General features: G+C 42.1%; 1 protein-coding gene across 1 annotated transcript in view; it reads right to left on the bottom strand.

Moving 5' to 3' along the window:
• STK32A (serine/threonine kinase 32A) overlaps positions 1-25,008 on the bottom strand; it is a 195,118-nt gene that overhangs the window by 121,698 nt on the left and 48,412 nt on the right. Inside the window, exon 4 of the mRNA XM_075543150.1 lies at positions 23,786-23,937. Coding sequence (XP_075399265.1) covers positions 23,786-23,937 — 152 coding nt within the window. The remainder of the gene's footprint in view (positions 1-23,785; positions 23,938-25,008) is intronic.

Genomic DNA, 25,008 nt, shown 5'->3' with positions numbered 1-25,008 from the left:
TAATGTTTCAAGGGTTATCCATGTTATGCTATGTATCAGTTACATTTCCTTTATTGCCAAATAATATTTTACTCTATGGGAAACTATATTTTGTTTATTCAAACTTCAATTAGCAGGCACTTGGGTTGTTTCTACTTTTTAACTGTAATTATTAATGCTGTTATAAACATGTATGTACAAGTTTTTGTAGGGGCATAGTTTTCATTCTTCTTGGGATATATAACATAATAGACTTTCTGGATCAACTCTGTGTTTAACCATTTGAATAAGTAGCAGAATGTTTTCAAAATGGCTGTGACATTTTACATTTCTACTAGCAATTTCTTCACATCCTTGGAAATACCTGTTATCATCTGGCTTTTTAATCATAGCCATGATAGTGATTATAAAGTAAATTATTCCTGGGGCTTGATTTGTATTTACGTGATTAGTAGTGACAAAGAGCGTTTGTGTGTGTGTGTGTGTGTGTGTGTGTGCTTACATGCCAGCTGTATAGTTTATCTTCTTTGGAAAAAGAGCTTTTCACATCCATTTTCTGATTTCTAATCAGATTATTTGCCTTTAATTGTGTCGTAGGAGCTCTGTTTGTCTTCTAGTGACAAGCCATTTTTTAGATATACCATGGGTGCCCAAACTATTTGGCCTACTACCAGCTTTTCAGGGGGAAAAAATTACTTAGCACCCCTCCGACAACTAGGAACGATACCCTATAATCCAGACAAAGCATGAATATCTGCTTTTGCAACTCCCTGCAGTGTTCCAAGACCCTCAGGAGGTGGCATTTCCCTCTTTGTGAAACATGGAGAGAGATGATTTGCGAAAATTTTCTACCACTCTATGAGGCTTCTTAAAAAACTTTTTAATGGTGTCTTCAACATGCAAAAGTGTTAGGAATCATATTAATAAGGCTTAAAGGTAAACAAGCAGCCATTTAGCTCAGAAGCAACAAATCCAACATGGAAGAAGCACCCCAGCCTGTGGGATCACGAGGTGTCGAAGGAATCAGGTATCAGGCATCATCAGAACAAAAATTCTTACCATAGTGAATGAGGGGGGGAGTGCTAGTTTAACATTAGCATATATTCCTAGAAGTGGATTTGCTAAGATAGAGTTTTATTAAAACAAAGCATCTAAACATATGAAATTTTTTGCTTTATACTGTGCGATAGTTTATTGTGCCAGCTGGCCATATAGGACAGGGGGAAACTGTCTTGTTTCTATTTTTTTATAGGAGTAGAAACTCTCCTCTTCTGCAGAGCAGCTGCTGGTTTTGAACTGCTGACTTGTGGTTAGAAGCTCAACATGTAACCCCTGCACCAACTGGATACACACACACACACACATATATGTGTGTATAGGTATATGTGTATATATGTATATGCAGTATGTATTTGCCTACATTGCTCACTAGACTGAACCATTTGTGTATCTTTTGGCTTGTTCATCTCTATATTGATCATAAAACCCAAGTATATAGTTGGGTATGCAATGAGCACTCGTTTATTCAATAACCATTTTAGAATTTTTTTTATAATTGTCTGATATGTGCACGATGCTCAGAATAAAAGACTTATGTGAAGGACAGAGTTGCCCTCTTCTTGAAGCCAATAATCTATAAAAGGTAAACACATATTTATATAAACCACTATTTAGTTAAAAAATATGCTAAGAGCTCTAAAAAAAGTGAAAGATGGTGTGCTGTTAACTAACAGATGGACCTAAGATTAGCTACAGGGGGTCGCAAGACCCTCAGATGAAGTGACACACATACGTGCCTCCTTGCACCATACACTGTGGCCTCAAATGAGATACACAAACATCCACAATCTATCCAATGTGCCAAAGATGGCACTTCACCCAATTCGCCGGGTGCTCTGGAATGCCAGGCTATTGAATCCTGGATCTTTGGGGTGCATGGCATACTCCAGAGGCTGCATCAGTGTGATCCAGTGTGGATCTCTCCTGGGTGAAATGGACTCTGTCAGACACACTTGTAACCTAAGGAAAGAAGACTGAAAATTCACAGTGCTGGAAAAAGCAGAGGACAGCGGTACTAAGACTGTTGAACTGTTGGTAGGCGGACACTCATTGACTTACTACATCAATGTCCTAAATGCTGTACTAATATACATATTATTCTGGCAAACCTCTGACTGACACACTCAGCAAATATTATTGTATATATTCCCCTAAATTCAGCTCCCAATGTTTATGCAAATAGCGTCTAGCCATGAAAGGATTGATTCTGTACAAGTGCATAATTCAGCTACTGCAATATAGAGTTAGCCTACATTGGCCCAATATCTCTCTTCAAAAGGGCTTTCAAAATTAACACCTGGGGCTAATCAATGACAATATTAATGGAAGATCTTTATTTCCCAAGGAGATAATAAATAAGACTCTCTACCATAAATTAACAGCAGATTTCAAAAGGGAGCTCAAGTCAGATAAAAATGACAACAACATATATCAAGGAATGGGTTTTGAGCTCATACTAAATCCTAGCTCCAATTTAAGAACAATTATTTCTTACATCATGACCCTGCTCAATATTCACCCTTCTAAAGGGAACTCAGAGGATACCAGTGCTATAGCAAAGGGTGGTGAAGAAATCAGATGGTGCCTGGCTATCAGACAAAACAGCGTCTGGGGTCGTTAAGCCTTGTTTCCCAGCAAGCAGCCATCTAAGTGAGATATCAACTAAAAATCTACATGCAACAAGCACACCAACATGAGTGACCGAAGAATTGTAAATCATATATTCCAAAGGAGAAGGAGAGAATAACATCAGAGTCTAAATTGCAAGAGTATGGTTTGCAGAAGGCTATGGATGTCAGTGAGATTACAAGATACATTTGTGAGATCTACATAAGAAATAAGCCTCCTGTGATTTCCTTCTATCCATGATAGAGCGATGGAAGAAACTGGTTACGAAACATAGAGTATTGGAGAGAGACAGCCGTATAGGAGATCAAAATGATAAACCTGACTTGAATGGTTGAAACCTTGTCAATTGATCCTCCCTCTGATACAAGTTGGTTTTCAATGTTTTCTTTAATTTTTTATTTCTCATTTGTTCATATTGGGGTTTATCTCAGATTGATTTTGTCATTGGGGTGATATTCTTGAATTTTTGTTATATTTTTATGTTTTTCAGAGGATGAAACCCAGGATTGATGAACCTACAGAGAGATCAAGTAGAATAAGGGTACCAAGTCTTCATGAAAAAGAAAGAATGCTTTGAAACTGATGTGGTAGCAGTTGTACAGTACTGCCTGATGTGATTGAACTATGGAATGATCTTCTATCTGTACTAGCTCCAATAAAATGGTCTTTGGGGAAAAAAGTTTTTTAAAAAGAGTTTATAGGTAACTTTAAAATCATATATAAAAATAATAAAAGATGCAGATTACTTTCTTAATGTTCTGATGTGGTCATTGCTTTTTCTCTACTTCTGACCTTTTTCCGGGCAGAGCTTAAAATATTACTTTGTAATCTGCAAGCTCATCTGTACTGGCTCTGGAATTGTTATTTATGAAACTTCTCTGCAGAAAATTGCTATTATTATTTTCTACAGAATCTCCTGAGACATTAACTTCAGAGAATAATATGCCCAGTACACAGGCAAGGGGGAATAACAAAATAATGTTACCTACACAGAAGGAAATGCTAAGATACATGTTTTGATGATAACCAAGAAAAATCTAATCAAATTCTTTCCCAATAGAACCCATCATGGGTCATGAAAAAAAAAAGAAATTACTCTTTTTTGTGTACCATAACAAGCACAGATTCAGGGCACAGAACAAATTAAGCCTTGTGAGTTATGGTCACTGATGAGATTTTGTATTCGGAGTGGCTGGGTGGCTTGGCCAGGGCAGGCTGAGCTTTATCTTTTCACTGGACACTTCTCTAGAGCTGATGAGGTGGACACACAGAGAGTTAACGAGCACAAGGCATTATCTACTCCCTGTCAGGGGTAGCCAGGCAATACTCTATCCTTAGGAACCAGCTATTATCGCAGGGAAGGACTTCCCAGCATGATTACCAAATACAGATTCTCATTTCGCCTTCATGGCCTCCTTCTATTGTCATTGGATGCCATTGAGTCCAGGTGACAGGGCTGAACTTCCCCATAGAGTTTTTATAGCTGTGATCTTCACAGGAACACAGTTCCAGACCTTTCTCCCATGTAACCCCCAGATAGGTTCAGATCTCTAATCTTTCACTAAGCAGCTGGGCTCTTACAAAGCACCACCAGGTCTGCTTAGAGCCTCTTCATTCACCCCTTCCCTCCCCCCTATTTTATTTGGAGTTCTTACAGATATTATAATAATCTATAGTTCAATTAGATCAAGCATGATTGTACAATTGCTGCCACCATCAGTTTCAAAACATTTTCTTTCTTCTTGATCTCTTTGATTCAGGTCCCCTTTATCCCTGCCCCCACACACCCTGCCCCGCAGGAATCATTGTCTTTATATTAATTATTTTTGGTCATATCCTACACCATCGAATGTGTCAATTCACCCACAGTTCTGTTATTTGTTATCAGTTCCCCCTTACCTCCTCCTTACCCCCCACTCTCTCTCTGTACCTTTAGGGAATCATTACTCCTATTGCTATTTCTGAAGGGGTTCTCTCTCTTGGACTTCATGCATTGAATGGTCGTAATTATACAAATGAATATAAGGAGATCTAACAAGATTAATGAGGTAAAACTAAGACCACAATAGCGGGAGGAAATATTAAAGATCTAGAAGACAGTTCCGTGTTTCAACAGTTCTATTCTACACCCTGGAATTATCATCCCTGACATGTGTCCTGAGCCTCTTCATTTTTTTTCTCATTTGATGAAAATTTTAATTAAATTGCTTCTACAAGTTGTCATTATTTTTGAGCTGAGGAAAGTTTATGTTCTTCACATATTCCCTTTGAGGAGAGTCTTCAGGTCCAAGAGGTTGCTGTAGATATACAACTTTGAGCTGAAGACATTCGAAGAGTCTCCAGGAGGAGGCACTGCTTCACCTCTCTCCAGGCAGCCGGGGAGGGCGCAGTCTCTTGGAGTACTGCCTGTGTGTGTGTCCTTGATGGAGGTCACCAAACTGGAGACAGTACGGTTGGGGTGGGGGAGCCTCCCAGACAGGAGCCATGTGCCTTTCCCTGGCTGCATTGGGCAGGAGACCCTGGACCCCTCTATCTGAGGCTGGACGTGCCTGTCATTGTGATCACCTCTTCATTTTTAATGAACCCCACTCTTCTTGACCTGACAAGGACCTAATGTTCAACTAGACCAGTGGCATTTTCAGAAATGTTTTGATCCTTTCTGCCTCTGCTCCTATCTTAGGAACCTCATATGTCCACCTCTGTTTCTGGAACTCAGCAGGTGAAACACTTTCAGAGAGGCTGGAAAACAACATAATGGCTGTTCACAGTGTGAAGACTGTATGCAAACATGAATGTTTGTCATCGCTTCTGTTGTTCCTATGTGCTATCAAGTTGGTCCCCACTTATAGCTACCCTACATTCAACAAAGCCCAACAGTGCCCTGTCCTACAGAACCCTTGAACTCCTTATTACACCCAAGGCCATCGTTGCTGTCACTATGTCAACCCATCTCACTGGTGGCCTTTCTCTTTTTGTGGGCCCTCTACACTACCAAGTATGATCTTCTGGGCCAGCGAACTGCCCCTTCGGATAGCATGCCCGAAGCACATGAGACAAAAATCTCACCATACTTTCTCCCAAGAAACCTTCTGGTTGTATTTCTTCCAAGATAGATTTATTTGTTCTTCTTCCAGTCCATGGTATATTTAATATTTCTTGCCAGCATCATAATTAAAATGCATCAACTCTTCTTTGCTCGTATTTATCAATTGGCCAGTTTCAATTGCATTGGAGGTGATGGGAAAGAATATGGCTTATTGACCCAAGAAGTCTTTTGCAGGAGATTTGCCTAAGGTAATGCTGTGTCTGAGGTTCTGACTGCTACTTCCATGACATTGATTGTGGATGTAAATAAAATGAAAGACTTGACAACGTAAATATTTTCTCCATTCATCAGGATGTTGTTCCAGTTGTAAGAATTTCCATTTACTTTAATCCACACTGAAAGCTGTGGGTTTTAATCTTTACGGTGCATGTTTCAAGTCTACTTCACTTCTAACAAGAAAGTGGGTCTTATCTGCATATCACAGGTTTTCATGAGTCTTCCTCCAATCCCCATGCTGTGTTCTTATACTGCAGCCTCTCGGATTATTTTCTAAGAATACAGATTGAAAAATAATGGTGAAAATTGAAACTCTATCATATGCCTTTCCATGCACTGTCCTCTTATTCTGTTCAAACAACGTCTTGATCTGTGTATAGGTTCCTGATGAGCACAGTAAAGTATTTTGAAATTTTGATTTTTCACAGTGCCAAATGCATTTGAGTAGTCATTGAAACACAGGTAAGCATCTTTCTAGCATTTTCTGCTTTCAGTACAAATCCACTTGGCATCCGCAATGATACTTCTTGTTCCATGCCTTCTTCTGAACCTGGCTTGTATTTCTGGCAGTTACCTATTACTACTGTCTACTGAAACCATTTTTAAATTATCTTCTGCAAATGTTTACTTGCATATAATATTAACAATAATGTTCATGTTTTCACATTCTGTGGGGCCACATTTCTTTGAAGTGGACCCAAATATTGATTTCTTCCCATTGGTTAGCTAGGTAGCTGTCTTCCAAATTTCAGGTTATAGACAAGTAAGTGCTTCCAGCATCGCATTTATTTATTAATTAAATATTAAAGTACAAGGTGTGATTTTTCTTTCAATAAAAAATGGGCATTTATCATGTTAAGTGACTCTAAAAATATTTGTATTGATTTTGCAGGTGTATTTAATTTTTAAATGTGAATTTTACCCTCAGGCTAATGATAGAAAAATACCATGAAAGAAAAAATATAAATTGATGTTGTGAGAAGGATCTTAGTGAGTTTAGTGAGTAGAAGTTGGATCCAGAATCTGCCACCAGGGTTTGTGGTGTGGGCAATAAATAGATCCTTTCAACAGCAGCTTATTCATTTAGACAAGAGGAAAAATAGTTCCTATTGCAGAATAATTTTGACGATATTATAGCTAGTGCTGTTGAGGCAGTTCCAATTCACAATGGCAATACCTCATGTCCTGAGCCAAGCTTAAAATTGTTCTAAAAAATATTGTTCTTACCTTTGAGGCTATTGTTGTAGTGATTGTATCCATCCATCTTGTCCAGGATCCTCCCCCACCCCACCCCATTTTTTTGTTGTTGTTGCCTCTCTACTTTACCAAGCATTATGTCCTTTTTTAGTGACTGGTCTCTTCTGATAATGTGCCCCAAGTCAGTTAGACATATTTTGCTTCAAAGGAGCATTCTGGCTAGACTTCTACCAAGACAGATTTATTTGGCAGTCCATGGTACTTTCAATATTTTTTTTGCCAGCACCATAATTCACATGCATTAATTCTTTGGTCTTTCCTATTCAGTGTCCGACTTTCACATGCATGTGAAGTGATTGAAAATAGCATGGCTTTGGTCAGGCACGCCTCAGTCCCCAAAATAACGTCTTTGCTTTTCAACACTTTAAAGAGCCCTATGTAGCAGCGGTATCCTCTGTTCTAATCACACAACTGCCTCCTGATGCATGAACCAGTTCTGACGGAGCACAAAGAAATGCTCTGGAATTCTTATTCTCCTCAAGGTTATCCATAGTTTGCTGTGATTCACACAAATACATTGACATCATCAATGAAACACACATAGATATCTTTCTATTACTCTCTGCTTTCAGCCAAGATCCACCTGGCACTGGCGATGCTAGTCTTTGCTCCATGTCCTCTTCCCAATGCAGCTTGAACTTCTGGGAGCTCCCTATCAATGCACTGCTGCAACCACTGAATGGTCATCAGCAAAATTCCACCTGCTGATTATATCAATGATATTGTTCTAGAATTTGAGCATTCTTTTGGGTCACCTTTCTTTGGAATGCGTACAAATATGAATCCTTCAGTCAGTTGACCAGGTAACTTGACTTCCAAATTTTCTGGCATAGATGAGAAAGTGCTTCCAATGTTTCATCGGCTTGCTGAACAATTTCCACTGGAATACATACATTCCTGGAGTCTTGTTTTTGGTTAATGCTTTGAGTACAGCTCAGATTTCTTTCTTCAGTACCGTTGGTTCTTGCTCATATTCGATTCCTGAAATGGTTAGACATTGGCAAGTTCCTTTTGGTACAGTGACTGTGTGTTATTATACAGTTAGAGCCCATACTTGATTCTAAATCTGCCTTGTCTCAAAGCAGTTGCTCTACCCTCTGTGCTGACCACGCCAATTTCCAAATAGAGGGATAATCTCTACCCAAAAAATGTCAAAAGTAAAAAAAGTCCAAAGATCCTATCAACATCAAAGGAGCTCTGGTAGAATGGTGTGTTATAGGTTTGACTAAAGATTAGAAGGTTAACAGTTCCAGCCCACTGGCTACTCCATGGGGGAAAGATGAAACTGCCTGCCCCTGTAAAGATTTAAGGTCTTAGAAACCATAAAGAGCAGTTGTACACTGTCCTATAGGGTCACTGTTGGATGAGTGTTGTATTTTTAACCACTAAGTTGGAAGTTCAACCCCATGAGTTGCTCTGTTGGAGCAAAATCAGGCTATGTGGTCTCATAAAATTTACAGGCTTGAAAACATTATATAGGGTCACATTGGGTTGACATGGACTCTCAATAGCACTGGGTTTCGTTTTTCACCATAAACCTGAAAGTCCATATGTTTTATATTGGGAGAGGCCAGATGCAGAATGTCAGTCTATTCCAAGGGGGTCTTTTCCTCTAACTCCAACTGATACAGGATGTGATAAATCTGTGCCTGATGTGCCTGGTCAGAACCATTATCAGTAAATCTTTACAACTGACCCTGAGGAAAAGACATGCCTGTCAAAGGAAATTTGGATAATAGGATCCCAAACATTTATGTTCTGTCATTGTTCTGTGATGATACTGTAAACCACAAGAAACTCACTGCCATTGAATGACCCTAGATAGTGTTTCCTAGGCTTTAATCTTTACAGGAGAAGAAAGTCTGAAAATCAAGTATCCTGGCAATCGTATACCCTTAACCAATCATGTAATCACACATATGATTTATCCTTCATGGTGCACACACTGCTTACCTTCAACCTCCCAGATTGTTTTCACCCATCATAATTTTGTAGCTTTAGTTCCAGCTTTAACTGTATAAAAATGCATGCTTCTTTATGGCAAGGTGGAGGGGCACTCTTCGCTCAGTGAATGTGTACATTTTCCCAGCCGGGACCATTTACTGCCAATAAATCTCTTTGATTTTACTTTTAGAGAATGTATAGATTTACTCTCAAAAACCAAACTCACTGTCATTGAGATGATTATGACCCATAGTAACCACATAAGACAGAAGAAAACTGCCCCTTCACGAGGAAGGTAAAAGGAAACAGTGGAAGGACCTAAGAAGCAAAGCAATGGATCAAGGTATAAGCATAGGTATGTACAGATGCTGATAGTGGAAGGACTTTGGGCCTCTGCTTATACCCTCCATCAATACAAGAACACTTTGTTCTAACAAATTGTCATTCTGAGATGCTCATCCTCCCGACATAATTGCTGAAGACAAAATGAGTGCATAAGCAAATGCGGTAAAGAAGGCGGATGGTGCCCAGCTAAGGTTTGAAGTTAAACAAACAAGTGGCCATTCAGCAGAGAAGCAACAAGCCCACACGGAAGAAGCACACCACCAGTGAGATCATGAGGTGTCATCTGGACCAGGTATAGGGATCAGAAGACATTTAATTAACAAACAAAAACATGTTGTTGAGAAGGAGGGGGGTGGGGTGGGTCAGAGACCCAAAACCCATCTCTAGACAATGGAACAATCCCCCCACAAAGAGACCACAGGGAAGGGATGAGTCAACCAGAGAATAGTAAAGCATCGATGAAACACACAATATTATTCTGGTTCCTTGAGGCTTCCCCTCCCCACTACCATGACCCCGGTGCTGCTTCTCAATTCAGACTGGACTGGAGCATGTACACAGGGATAGATAAGAGATGGGGCTCACAACACAAGGAATCCAGGAACAGGAGTGGGAATAGTGATACCAGAAGAGGAAGGGGGAGGGGGGAGAAGAAGGAAGAAAAGAAGAGCTGATAGCAATGATCGACACATAAGCATACACCCCTCTCCAGGGTGAAGAACAACATGGGGGAAGGGAGACAGCAGTCGGGGTAAGATATGAAAATAAAAATAATGTATAATATATCAAGGGGTATGAGGGTGGGGGAGGGGAAAAAAGAGGAGCTGATACCAAGGATTCAATAGAAAGTAAATGTATAGAAATGAATGAAGGCAACATAGGTATAAACATGCCCGATGCAATCGATGTATGGATTGTGATAACAGTTGTAAGAGTCCCCAATACAATGATCTTTTAATTAAAAGAAAGAAAGAAAGAACACTTCCCTGTGGGTTTCCAAGACTTTAAATCTTCAAGACAGCAAGCAGCCTCATCTTTCTTCCATGGATCAACCAGTCAGTTTGAACCTATGACCTTTAGTTAAGCCCACTCAACTCAACTCAATGCCAGTGAGTTAATTCCAACCCAAAGTGAATCTATAAGTCATGGTAGAACTGTCCTTGTGAATTTCTGTGGCCATTACTCTTTATGTGGTATAAAGCTTCATCTTCCTCATTCAGAAGGGCTGGTGGTTTTGAACTGATGGCCTTGTAGTTATCAACCCAACATGTAACTAACAGGCTGCTAGATTAGGGACAAACGAGGGTGTCTTCCCTAATGTCTGTGCTAAACAAAAATTAGCTGTCCATGACACAATACAGGGGTTGGAAAGAAATCAGGTACACTAATTACACACCTATGGGAAGATCCAAAGTGAGCATGCTCAGACATAAGTTCCCTAGGCCCAGATAGGCATTCCACCTGGGCAAACAGATTAGGCCCAGCCACATGACATCACACAGGTGGGCCTAAACTCAGCCAGTAAATGAGCCAATACCTTCAACCACACCTCCCCAGCCAGAGGGGCTATATATCCAGGCTGCTGCCTGCCAGCCTCCTTTTACTCTGCTCTTGTTCAGCTGAACGCTGCAAGCGGAAGATGGGAACCTCTCCCCTGTGGGATGCACATGTGCTGCGCCGTCTCTGGGGCCCGGGCTCCCTCTCAGGGCTCTCCCCTGGCCTTTGGGATTTCCTGATGCCACAAGCATGCGTTTGGACTCCTCTTCCTGTGTACTTTCCACGTGGTTTTCCACCGTGACCTCTGCACGGTTTCCATGCAGCCTGGTACGTTTTCCCGAAACAGCAAGTGCTTTCGAGGCTGTAAAACCTGAAACTTCCCCTTTCCTCATAAAATCCCTCGGATGACACACGTGCTGCTGTGTGCATTCTTTCAGCGCTGCGAAGCGAGAACCGAGGTACCCCGGTCCAGAAACCTAGCAGAGCCACCATGTCACCAGGGTTCCTGTAGCCGCTGTGGGCTGTAAAACAGTGACAGAAGCAAAAGTCACACTTCGTGAGCTGACTAGATTCATTTGACCTTTATAACCACAAGCCTCAAAATGGATACTTAGAAACTTTGTTCTAATTCCCTCTGGGTTTCATATTTTCATTCCATCTGGAAATTTCTCAAACTTTCCTCTACCATCCATGTGCTCCTCACTCGCTAGCTGCTCTCAGACATGGGAAGAGGCAATGGCCCGAGAACGAAGTTATCTCCCCATTAACAAACCCGGCCGTTCACAAATATACACACTTACATGCTCTGTCTTTTCTCCTGGTAGATTCAACAGAGTGTCTCTGATTCTGTCTAAGATCAGACCCTTTCCTGTGCCCCCCTCTCAACTCCACTCACACTCCGGGAGTCCTCCTCTTCTGTACCATAGGAGCAGTCTATCAGTCAATTGGTTCATACTCTTTGGCACTCAACCATGTTTATATAGATCTTTATATAGATATATTTCTGAGCACATACTTAAAAATACTTAGAAAACACACATACAAAGCCATAAACACATTCATGGAACAAAATTTTCAAGGTTTAAAGCTGTCGTTTGTCATATGCTCCATTTAGGTGTGTGTGCTTCTGAAGACAGTGGTTTCGGTGCTCTAAGCCTCGCCCACAGCTTTGGGTGCCCTTTGCCTCATGCCAGTTCTGCCAGCCTTGAGGTACTCAGGGTGCCCTTCTTTTCACTATTCTTTGAGTTGGGGAACAAAAAGAAGTCTGAAGTGGTAAAATCGGGGCTGGAGGATGGTTAGGGTAAGGATTCCAAAGGAAATTCTCCTAGGGCAATTCTGTGTACCCTGGAATAATGAGAAGAGTATTGTTGTGATGGACACTTTTCCTCAGCATCATTTTCCTGACTCAATTTTCACCTTTATAATTTCCATTTCCCTTAGGGCTTTCTCTCAATATGCTTCCATGATCACCCTAGGCACTTCAAGAAGATCTATCAAGATTATCCCGGTGGCACAAGACCTCTTTCAAATGTTGAGATGCAAAGATGGTACTGTGAGGACCAAGGTTCAGTTAGCCAAAGCCATGGTCTTCTCAATCACCTCATATGCATGTGAAGGGTGGACAGTGAATAAGGAAAACCAAAGAAGAATTGATGCATTTGAATTGTGGTACTGCAGAATATTGAAAATACCATGTACTGCTAAAAAGCCAAATAAATCTTTCTTGGAGAAAATATGGCTGGGGTGCTCCTTAGAGACAAGATGGCAAGATTTCATCTTATTTACTTTGTATATATTGCCAGGAGAGACCAGTCCCTGGTGAAGGAGAGGCGACAGTAAAGAGCACGGTCATTGACACAGTGGCTGCAGCAGTGAGCTCAGGCAGGGGAATAAACGTGAAGATGACGCAGGACAGGGAAGGGTTGCCTTCTGTTGGGCAGGGTTTCTAGGGGGTGGAATAGACTCAATGGCAGCAACAACAGCAATGCATTATGGGAATAGAAACCTCAGCTGTCTCCCATGCAGTGGCTGGCAGTTTCTAACTGCTGACACTGGTTAGCGGACCAATGTGTAACCTGCTACCTAGAATACCAGAAATACTTTTTATTTTTGGTTCTTTTAACAGACCCAAAATGTTTAGACTTTATTTACAAAGCTTCTGTGTTGTACAGAAAGTAAAAATGTGGTTATAATCTCAGTGTAACTGGCAGCCACGAATGGTTCAGACTCGCTGATCACAGCCGCCCAGGTTACAGCAGTCTTACACAGAAACCTAACGATGTTTGCAATTGTGGTGGGGCGAAGTCCCCAGGCTTGGTGGTGGATTTCTGAGAAGGACTACGGAAAGGAAGGTAGACTTCTCTTTGGCTCCTTCAGGGAGTGGGGGAGGGTGGGTGTCCTGGAGTTCTGAATCACAGGGATTTTTGTTGTTTTTTTTTTAACTTATACAACTACCAAATCCATTTGAGCAGTCGAACCAATGCTGAACAGTTAGTTTTTTGGAGGTTATTTGGGGTCTCAATAATCTTCTCCTTCATTGCCCGCTTCTCTCTTCCACTTTTCATCTTCACTTTCCTCCTCCTCTGCATCTCCATCTTCACCTTCTTTATCTTCATCAGTTTCCCAGAAATACTTGAGATTTAACTTCCTGAGTCCTATTTTCTCAGCTTTGCTTTTGAGCCTGTAAAGTACTCCATGTTCTTCCGATAGATTTATTTTCAGCTAAATTTTATTGTACTGAACATTTTGTATTTTATAACCAAAATTTCTTCTTTTTATATATTATGGAAGTATAAATATTTAAACAAATGTTGTCATTACAAAAGCTTAGCTTGTTTAGTGCCTTTGCTCCATCAATTAGTCAGTCAATAAATATGCACGAAACAATGACAATCTACCAGGCACATTTTGACCCTTCTTCCTTGCCAAGTTCTTTGCCGTGGACTCCCCGCATTCCCTACTTCCCAAGCTCATCCAGACTATTCCCAAGACTGCTTCCTCCTTGAAACTTCTCAGAGTTGCAAGCACTTATTCACCTGCTTTGGCTCCACTTTATAATACTTCTTCCATTTGACAAATCATTTTGTCATTATATATAGTTATTTGAGTCTGTAAGCTATAAGTATTTATTATACATGTCATATATGTGTACATATATGTATATGTGTGTACTGTTGTAGTGAGTTTTTTTGCAAAACTCTCCATAACTTCTCTACATAATGATCTTTTGTGGTGTGATTGTGTCATGCCTTTTCCACGAGTTGTGAGTCCATTTCTCTACTGCTTGAAATGTTGACTGATCTCACAGGTTGCTTTGGTTAATGGGATGTTATTAAATGTCATGTAGGAAAATTCTGGAAAAGTCCATGCTTGTGTAGCTTGCCTCCACTTTGTGGGGTCCTGTTCACCCCTAGTCCAACAAACTGGGACAGCTGGATGGGAGGATGCAGGAAGAGTAAGACTAGGCTCGCCCTAATCTTCAATGACAAGGATGTGTCAGATGGCTGATCCACATATCTTATCCATTCTGAACGTGGTATCCTACAAAAGAACACTTGACCGGGCAGCGCACAGACTCCTCAGACAGAATCAGAATAAGTTTGAGGCTAGTTTGATGCACAGCAAGAGCAATTTTTGCCTTACAGGCAAGACTCCATTGTCCTGGTAGATGAGGGACCTGCTTCGTTATCGAGACTTGTCGTAGATTTATAGGAGTCATTGGGTGGTAGAAATAGTGAAGTGCTCAGTTAGCAACCAAGAGTTTGATGGATAACACCCAGCCAGAGAAGCCTCCAAAGAAAGGTCTCGTGATTTGCTTCCCAAAAATCACAGTCATGAAAGTCTGTGACTCACAGTTCTGCACGGCCGCACAGGGAGGTGCCTTGAGCCAGAAAGCACTCCTTTTAATAAGAGTCTACATTTGTTCTGGTGTTTAGGGAAGGTGACTGGGAAAATCGGGCCCTCCTTGAATCTCCTCTTGTACCCCAGAGTCACCAATACTAATGATCCTAACAATAAGCTTTCATATGTACTTGGGAGAAAAAAAGAGAGCATTTAGGAGACAGCATATTTTACCCAGCTACAATAAGATATTGCACAAGATCTCTTTAAAATATTAAAGAGCAAATATATCAACTTTGACAACTGAGGTGCACTTAACCCAAGCCATGGTATTTTCATTCGCTTCCCGAGCATGTAAAAGCTGAACATTGATGTATTTGAATTATGATGCTCGAGAAGAATATTGAAAATTTCATGGACTGCTAAAAGAACAAACACATATATCTTGAAAGAAGTAGAGCCAAAGTGTCCCCGAGAAGCAAGGAAGTACTTTGTCCACGCTATGAGGAAAGCGCAGTCTGCAGAAACACATGGGGCTTCCCGGGAGAGGGGCGGCAAGGAAGGGGAAGACCCTCAGTGAAGTAGGCAGACACTTTGGCTGCAGCAATGGGCTCACCGATCAGCATCATGGTGACAATGGCCCGGGGCCGGGCACTCTCCTTCTGCTGTGATGGGGTCGCCGTGCATCAGAGCAGACTCCATGGCGCCTAACAACAGCCGTAAAATAGAACCAGGAGCTGGAGAAGCCATCACCATAACACGCTGCTTGAAATAGGAAGGTCACAAATGGCCTTCAAAGCAACCCAAACTCACTGCCAATCCCCTGATTCCGACTCACAGAACTGCTCCCCTGGGCTTCCGGGGCTGCGATTCTTTATGGGAGCAGCCAGCTGGACTTACTAACGCCCTGACCAGCTCAAGGTCAGATGTTTGTCCGATGTCCTTCCCCAGGCGCAGAGAAAGAGACAACCTTCCACGTGGGGGAAGGATCTGACTCAGATGGTTGCTCAGGTCTTCCTCCAGTAAGTCCCTATCCGTGATAGACCATGTGTACTTATTGTTCAAAGCGGACTTCTCCCGTGGACATTGAGATCGGCTCCAATTACCAATACCAACCCTCTATATTATGGTGGCCTCACACTGGCAGCACGTGGGAGAGCAGGGATTTCCAGTCTGATGCCCCTGACTTGAAGACCGGCTGCTCAGCAGGGGCGGGCATGCTTACAGGAAAGTGTGTTCCCGGGTGTAGTGCACCCAATGGTAGTGGGATGAGGGGGACCAGAAGCCAGTCATATTCCTGCCAGTCACTCATTTCAATCATTCCTGTATTTACCCAAAAAGCTAGGGGAACAAAATAGTGAACAAAACAGGCAAACATCCCCACCCTTGTGAAATTTGGATTCTTATGGGGTACAAACGACAATAGACAAAAATTCCTCTCAAGTGTGTGGTAGGTGAGCGTCACAAGATGTCCATTTGGGATGATGTCACCTAGCAGGAAGAGCAGTGTTCCTAGAGCTGAGTCCTGGCTCTGCAAGTTTGTGACTCTGGAGAAATGGCGCCAGCCCGCTGTGCTCCTCTCTTCAGCAGTGCAGTAAGAATCATCATCCCTATCAACCAGGTTGTAAGGATCAATCAAAGTGATAATATTTGTAAAGCCCCAAGTCATGCAACTCGATTGATAAAGCAGCTATTGTCGATGTAGGGAGCCTGCGCTCACTCCACGAGCCCCTAAAGAAACGCCGATCCGCAGAGACATGGATGGTGGCGTAGTTCTTTTGATGAGGTTGTATTCAGCTGTCCAACCCAACTCCTCTTCCCTCTCTCAGGGCAAGTGGTCTCCTAATTTCCTTTCTGTTCACTGGGACAAAGGGCAGGGGTGAGGAGAGAGAGGAGCCGGAGCTGTCTGCAGCTGCAGGCTTAATCTCAATTAACAAAAGCCACCTGGGGAACCGGCTGTGCTGGGAATGGCTGGGGTCGATTTGTTTTCAGGCTGCAGGTTGCCAGGGCTTTGTTAACAGGCCTCTGGGAGGGGCTCTCTGGAAGATTGTATTTACTTTTCCTGGATGCCAGCCCAGTCTGGCAGCCTTCCCTTTATAACGTGGCCTACATCTGAAGCTGTGTTCCTGAGTGGGATCAGGTCCCTGTATACTGGGTCAGGTTCAATTATAAATCAGAATGTTCTTCCATTCCCAACACCGCTGCCTTCAGACTAACTAGTTACCCTCTTCCCCTGTAACACCTCAACACACACACACACACACACACACACACACACACACACACTCACTCACTCACTCACTCACTCACTTAGTACTTGGATCTTTCAAACACTTTTTGCAGTTTATGTATTCATGTGCCAATTGATTGGCAGTCTTGGTGTACAAATGGGAAGGAGGGCCTTTGTTACCATTGTTACCTAGTCAATCAGACCCTATTGAGCGTCCAAGGCTGAACATCTCTAGAGAAACGGTCATGTCTTTCTCTTGTGGAGCAGCTGGTGGGTTCGAACAGACAACCTTTCAGTATCTCTTATAGTTAGAATAAAAAAAATCTAGCATAAATAATAGTCGATTGTCAGTTTAATTTGAAATATGAATTAACGAATGATTTAAAGTCAGATATGTTCGAGGCAGCATTGGGGACATGTACTAAACATTCTGTTGTTAATATGAGAGACAATAGAACCCCGGTACTTGACCGCATCAGTACTTGACATAATCGGAATTCCACTCAAATGTGGAGAAAAGGTTGCATCAGAGCGCAAACAAAACAGCTGAATCCTACCAGGTGCACGTGATTTTTTTCAACAAAAGCAGTTCACGTTTCGGTCACTCGGCGTTGATTGGCATTGGTAGTGTGTGTTGTTTAAACCTTTTGCGGCTGTGCTCCAAGTGTTTTGCTATAATTTTCTTAGTTTTTGTGGCTTTTTGTACTGTTTTTAGATGCAAAAAAAGAAAACATGGGTCCTAAGAGGGTTTTTTTTAAAAAAAGAATCATCCTAATAAAGAACTGATTAACTGTGTTATCCATACTATCAATGAAAATTTAGTAAGCCCTTTTAGGAAACGCCAACGGTAAGCCACATCAGACAGATTTTTTTTTTTTTAAGAGAAAGCCAGCCGGGTCCTAGTGGATAAAGGCAAAGAAGGGGGTGGGAAACTGCAAAGCAGCTCGCTACAAGTTGATTTGATGGAAGGGGATTCCCCTTCCAAACAGTGACTCTCTCGCCGTACCTCCCCTCCACATCCGTGTCCACAGATCCAGATCCTCGTCCATCTCAAGGTATGGGCTATACTAGAGTTGTTAGAAACTTTTTAATGTTGTGTTTCCTATTTAAATTATATTATTTAACTCTGAACTTATTTACTTTGAAATTGCTCTGTAATATTTTGTATAAAAAGGCAAGGTTTGGGTAAAAATTTGGTGGTCGAGAATGGATTCATCTGTTTTCAATTATTTCTTATGGGAAAACTTGATTCAGAACTCAACTGCATCACATCTCCACTCTCCTAAAATGGATTAGTGATTCAGTCTGGGGTTCTACTGTACGAAAGTAACTATGAATCCAGTATTTTATCTGGCAACGTTAGTATTAAACTCTTTCTGGTGTTCAAGATATACACACAAAGATGAGGAATGAAATAGGCCAATCAGGCCAGATCAAAAACTGAAAATCAGTCCACACCCCCAGCCAGTCCTAGGACTTTGGGGCTCGGCTCAAGGGGAGTCCCTCTGGAACATGGGGGAGCAGTGAATGGTTTGACCCTTTGCTGGGCATGCCTGACAGTAGGTTATGCTGGGCCCCACTCTAGGGTTTCCCATATGGGCTCCAATAAAGTTCTTCCCTTTTGCTTAAAAAAAAAAAAGCTAAAATCCAAATGCAGTCATTTCCCTGGAAATAATGCACGAACATGTCTGTAGTGGTTATTTCAAAGTAGAAGAAATCTTATATATTCATATCGTACATGCATGTTGTGTAAGTATATATATATATGTATATAGTGTGTGTGTGTGTGTGTGTGTGTGTGTGAGGGCGCGCGCAGATTGGGAGTGACAGTGGCTGTAACAATGGGCCCAAACATGAGAGCAATTGTCAGGATGGCTCAGGACTGGGCAGTGTTTGGTTTTGTTGTGCAGAGATAGGATCGCTATGAGCAGAAACCCACTCTATAGTACCGAGCAACAACAAAAGAGACACCTTACACACACACCCACACAAACAAACTTCCTGACATGAGTGTAAAACCTACTTAATAAAGAAACAGTTTGTGTTTCTCAGCCTGACAACCAAATGTGAACTGTCCCAGCCTCCGAGCTTAGGGCATTTGGAGCGTGGATAATATGACACTGAAGCCAGAGTAAGAGGCTCACCTGGTGCATCAGTAGAATATACAAAGTGAGCAGGTGTTCAAAGTAATTGTGGTTGTTACTAAATACACAATGCTGCAGAAAATCAGCTCCTGGGGCTTTGGATATCGAAGGATAACTCTAATAGTGACACCCAGGAGACTAAAATCTTTTAAATTTTTTTATCTATTTATTTATGTATTTATTGAGTAGACCTAAATCTTGAATATAATATATTCACAATTTTTTGCTTAATTTGCAGAATACTGAAAGTAAAATAAAAGCAGAATGAACAAAGTATGTTCTTATAGAGAATTAGTTTCAGACACATACATACCCATGCGTCCACTGCCCGCCCCCAACACACACACACACACACACACACACACACACACACTTTCCCAATAATCCCTTACAGCCAAGCACCATTCAAAGGCATCTTTGGCTGTCAGGTGGGCATATTCAGAATACTCCTTAAGGGAATGAGAAAGGAAAGGGACTAATAGTCATACAATGTGACACATGTGGGATAGGTGCCATGGTGGCGTAGTGGTTACGAGTTGGGCTACTAGTCGCAAGGTCAATTGTTCAAAACCACCAGGCATTCCAAGGGAGAAAGATACGGCTTTCTACTCCTAAAAATGCTCTAGCCTTGAAAACTCATTGGGCAGTTCTATCCTGTCTTAGAGAGTCCCCAAGTGTCAGAACTGACTTAATGGCAGTGTGTAAGGATTTTGGTTTGTGTTCTGGGTAGGAACCCTGATGGTGTACCAGCTAATCATTGGCCTGCTAACCAGCCAGGTCTGTAGTTCAAAGGCACCAGCCTCTCTGGAGTGAGATGAGGATTTCTGCTCTCCAGTGATTTATAGCCTGTGAAGCTCTACATAGGATTGTTAGGCATCTCAAGTGATGTGATGTCAGAGCTTATGGCCAGGGAGCTGAGCATCAGTTCTCTCTCTCTCTCAACATATATAATAGTATCTATGTTTAATATAGTAATAGATTTTATTTAATTTATATATAATTTAATATATTTAAATTATGTATAATTTATGTTTTATATGTCCATTAAAATGTAAATTAAATGCATCACACCTCTATCTTGGGTCTTAGAGTGATAGTGTAGGTTATTCATGATCACACTGCCAGAATCATGGCAACAAGATTAATAGTTGTGCAAAATCCATTTACATTCACAATACTATAGGAACTATGACAAAAATCATGTATTAGAAGGAAGACACATTTTCTGAAGATTTTTTATTGTAATAGAGCTTAAATTTCTCAACATCAAGTTTGCAAAATGGCTACAGTTTTCAGTAGAAGCCCTAAACCCTATTATGAATCTTCTCATAAATCCAGCAGTCACTGAATTCTCTCTGACCACTTTATTGGCAGTGCTGCTAACCACCAGGTCTGCAGTTCAAACGACCACTGCTCCTTGGGAGAAAGATGAGGTTTTCCACTCCTGTAAAGAGGTTCAGTCTTGGAATCCCACAGAGGCAGGGTCACCCGTCCCTGACGGGCTGCTGCGAGTCAGAATTGACTCGATGGCAGTGCTTGTGGAGTTTTCCGTGAAGGACCTTGCCCTCGGCAGAGTGTCTTAGGGAAGGGGTTGCTGTCACTCCTCTCAACAGTCCACGGATGAGCCCTTGGGGACTTGCCTGAACGTGTTCTAAATGGAAATTGGGGATCTAGGGTCCCCTGGTCATGAGTTATACCTTGGGTGCCTTGCTCAGAGGGCCCTGAACCAATTGTGTAAACTCTTCTCTCTAGCTCCTCTGTCTCCTGCCTCTGTAGGCCTCACTGCCACCATGACGGATTGATCTGCCACCAATCACACTTTTGTGACAGTTTCTTTGGCCCTCCCATGTCCCATTTACAGGGGCGAGTTCCTGTAAATCCTTGGAGGCCGTCATGACCTCCTACAAATGGTTTCCCTCATCTGCACACACGCGTGTCTTTGTCGTGTCCAAGGTTTTTACAGCATCACCTCTGGCCATGCTCCCTCGCAGTTTCCAGTACGGGCATCCTCCTCCCCCTCTTCCGTCAAAGGTAATGATACTCAATAATCCCATGTGAGCTGTACAAACTGGTAGCCCGAGGCCAGTGGGCGTGGGAAGCATCATGTTTCCCAGCACAGCACCACGTGCCCAAACAGCAGAGACTCTCGAATCTGGCCAGCTTAAAACCTCATGGCATTCATGGTTTTTTGAAAAATAGGAGCGGAGTAAAGGTAACTTTTTCTGCTTAGCCATGGGAGACAAGCGTAAAGGGGGAGGGGCTGGATGAAAAGTTTGTCCTTTGGAAGGCTTCTGGTTTTAAAAGGAGAAATTTACCGATGGTTGAACTTTTAAATGAAGAAAATGGAACTTTGAACAAAGGGAGACTGAGAAGCGACAGCACCTTGTCCCTCTCAAAGTGCAGAGAGAACAGAAAAGGCAATCTGGTGATTGCTCAGGACGGGAAGAGGGAGCTGCATCTATTTGAACCCTTTAAGTGACAGCCTTTTGAATAGGCCTGTTTCACATCCTGATTAAATCCCCTGAGCCTGAGCCAAAAGCACACATTACCCTGCTGGAGCTCTGCACAGACGGTAATAGACCTGTTTTCCAAGTCACCCAGAACCATCTTCTTTTCCACTGTGGTGCAGAGAATGTGAGCAAATTATAGACTAAGTGCACTGTGTTAATTAACGGGAGATGAACACGGGCTGTATGCACTGATCCCCCAGAGGGATGTCCCTGATCACCCAGTGAACTCTATTATTGTTCTATTAGCAGACTCTGAATGCAGTCCTTTTTTTTTTTAAAAAAAAAAACCTCTGCTGGTACAAACTACTTGGTTTGCACATTTAAATCAGAGCCACACAGAATTATGCTTTAAGGAGTGGCTCTTATGATAATGGGTGCCTTAAATGAGGAGCAAAATGGAGGAGCCCCATTAAAGTCCATTCCACACAAAAGACCAGGAAGAAAAAGATACTGCCAGTGTCTTCACTACTTCCTTAGGCTTGTGTCACAGCGATGGCTTTCAGATAAGATCACAGTCCCTTAAAGCCTAGTCATCGATGTAAATGAGCTCCAGGTCTATTCAACTCCATTGCACCAGAAAGGTAGCACCTGGCGCTTTTGAGAAGCCCAGGAGCCCAGGAGGCACAGTGATCAAGGATTTGACTGCTGACCAACATACTGACAGTTTGAAACCAGGAGGTGCTCCACAGGAGAGAGCCGTGGCAGCCTGCTTCCTTAACGACTGGACAGCTCTTCCAGGAGTTGACGCCAACTCACCCCCACGGGCGCCTTAAATACAAAGGAACCGAAGCCTTGCCCCAGTCTTACATTGTCCTCACAAACACTGGCCTGAATGAGTTTACATTTGTGGCATATGTGCCAATCTCCTTCCCCATGGATGACCCTCTGCTTCACCAAACCTGGCTGATTCTTCCTCACGGTGTGTCCCAAATCAGTGAGCCTGAGCATGCTCTGTTGTGATCCATAAACATTTTGTTAGCTGATCTTCAGGTCTTGTCTCAGTCTTGCAACCCCACTAGAACCTGTCCAGTTGGTGACCCTGCAGGTATTCGAGAGCCTGTTAGCACAGCGTCCAGCAGTATGACAACTTCCAAGCCGTCACATGTGGCAGGGGCGGCTGTAAGGATTACCAAACCCACAAGCCCACTGCCAGCCGTCCATGTGGAGCACAGTAACCCTCGATAGGACAACAGAGAGCTTCTCCTTTGTGAAAATTTTATAGGAGCAGACAGCCTCATCTTACTCCTACAGACTGGCTGGTGGGTTTGAACCATCAACCTTGCCCAACCCCTAGTGCACAGTGCTGCTTGGGCTTCTTGTCTTAAAGATTACAGCACACTCTAGAGTGCAATCCTATGCTGTGATAGAATCACGATTAGTCAGAATCAACTTGACAACACTGAGGGTTTTTTGCTTGCTTTTTCTAACACTCTCCTTTATTTAACTCTAAGAATATACATGGCAACTTCAAAAAATTATGCTGCAAAGGAACCAGATTTGTTGCCAGTTATTCCAACGAGAATATACTATGTGTACATTCTAGAGATCAATCAACCACATCAGACAGAAAACCATACACTGTTTGAGGCGACAACAGTTGAGGCGACAATGAACTAAAGCATAGCAGCAATTAAGGGCACGGTGTAGGACCTGCCAGCGATTCCTTCGGCTGTATTGGGGAGACCCTGAGTGAAGACAAGAGTTAATGGAGAAAAGTATCTAAGCGTGATAGGCATTCAATTCAGCCCGCGTGAGACCATTCAGTGATGATGCTTTAACAAAAACGTTGGGCTTTCGGACACAAAGCGCTCTTAAGGGCAGAACCAATTAGTAGTTATTGCAGATGACAATACATTTTGCTTCATTATAAAGCCAACATAACTGAGAAGAACAAAAGCCTCGAGGAAGATTCTAATGAAGATTTTGCAAAAGAGCATTTAGCAACCCGGATCCAGTTAAGTAACAGTACTTGCGAGTGAAGGGGAAGGGGGCAGGATCCTCCATTCACAGGCCCCGTAGAATCACTTACCACAAATTGACCAGGAAAGGATGCTCCAGGCCCTGCATGATCTGGAGCTCTTTGAAGACATTTCGCACTTCATTCCGCTCCACACACTTTTGTTTGTTCATGTACTTCATGGCGTACATTTTCTTGGTGTCACTCTTTTGCACGATGCAGACCTAATGGTGCAAACCAGTGTCAAGATACCGCTAGAGAAATGATGAGCGTGACGTGAGAGAGCAAGGCGTGTCCTTTTGCATGACTTGGGTGCCTTAACACTTGAAAATCACTGACGTTAAATTTGCCACTCAGCTCAGATTTAAGAGTAAAACTTTGATTGTGTCCCCCTGTACCAAATCAGTTCCCTTCTTCCTCAAACAAGCTGCCTGTTTCTTTCTTTTTATTTAGAAAGAACTTTGGAGAAAGCATTTCCACTTTAAGGATCTTCTACTAACACATGACATTCATGCCCCTTTGAGTCTGCATAGGCATGGTTAACTGTCAAGCTGGCCAAGAGTTGTGCAAAGATTATCTCTTTTACAACCATAGGGGATATACCAAAATAAACCAAACCACAAAACCTTGAAGCACTGGGAATATATTAAATTTGATGTATATGTTTTTGAAATTCTACAGCAGCAATTCTCAACCTGTGGATCGCACCCTCTTTGGGCATCAAACAACCCTTTCACAAGGGTCACCCAATTCATGAATAGCAAAATTACAGCTATGAAGTAGCAACGAAAATAATTTTTTGGTTCGGGGGGCGTACCACAATATGAGGAACTGCATTAAAAATTGTGGCTTTAGGAAAGTTGAGAACCACTGCTCTAGAGGGTCATTTGTTAAAGAGTAGATAATGAATTATTTTAAAATTCAAGTTCAACATGAAATATCAGTCATCATTAAAGCATGTCCCCATTGAGAAATTAATAATCAGGTACTGAATCTAGAAGATTCTTACAAAAAACTTACTGCTTTTTACACAGTAAGTTTAATTATATAAAAAACATAACTGAGGGGGGAAAAAAGAGAAATCAGATGTCTTTCTTACCATAAAGACCCTGTTGTTATGCTAAAATGATTAGACACATACCTGATTGCACTTGAAAACAAATTCTGAGATATTATTCTCTTTTAGACTGACTGCTGTCGAGTTGATTCCAACTCCTAGGACCCTATAAAGGGTTTCTGAGGCTATGGTCTTTGCAGGAGTACATAGTCTCATCCTTCTCCTGCAGGGCAGCTGG

Source organism: Tenrec ecaudatus, chromosome 2 (assembly GCF_050624435.1).
Source record: "Tenrec ecaudatus isolate mTenEca1 chromosome 2, mTenEca1.hap1, whole genome shotgun sequence".
Classification (NCBI taxonomy): domain Eukaryota; kingdom Metazoa; phylum Chordata; class Mammalia; order Afrosoricida; family Tenrecidae; genus Tenrec; species Tenrec ecaudatus.
Note: the sequence above shows the minus strand (reverse complement) of the source record. Positions and strands in the feature narration are given on the sequence as shown.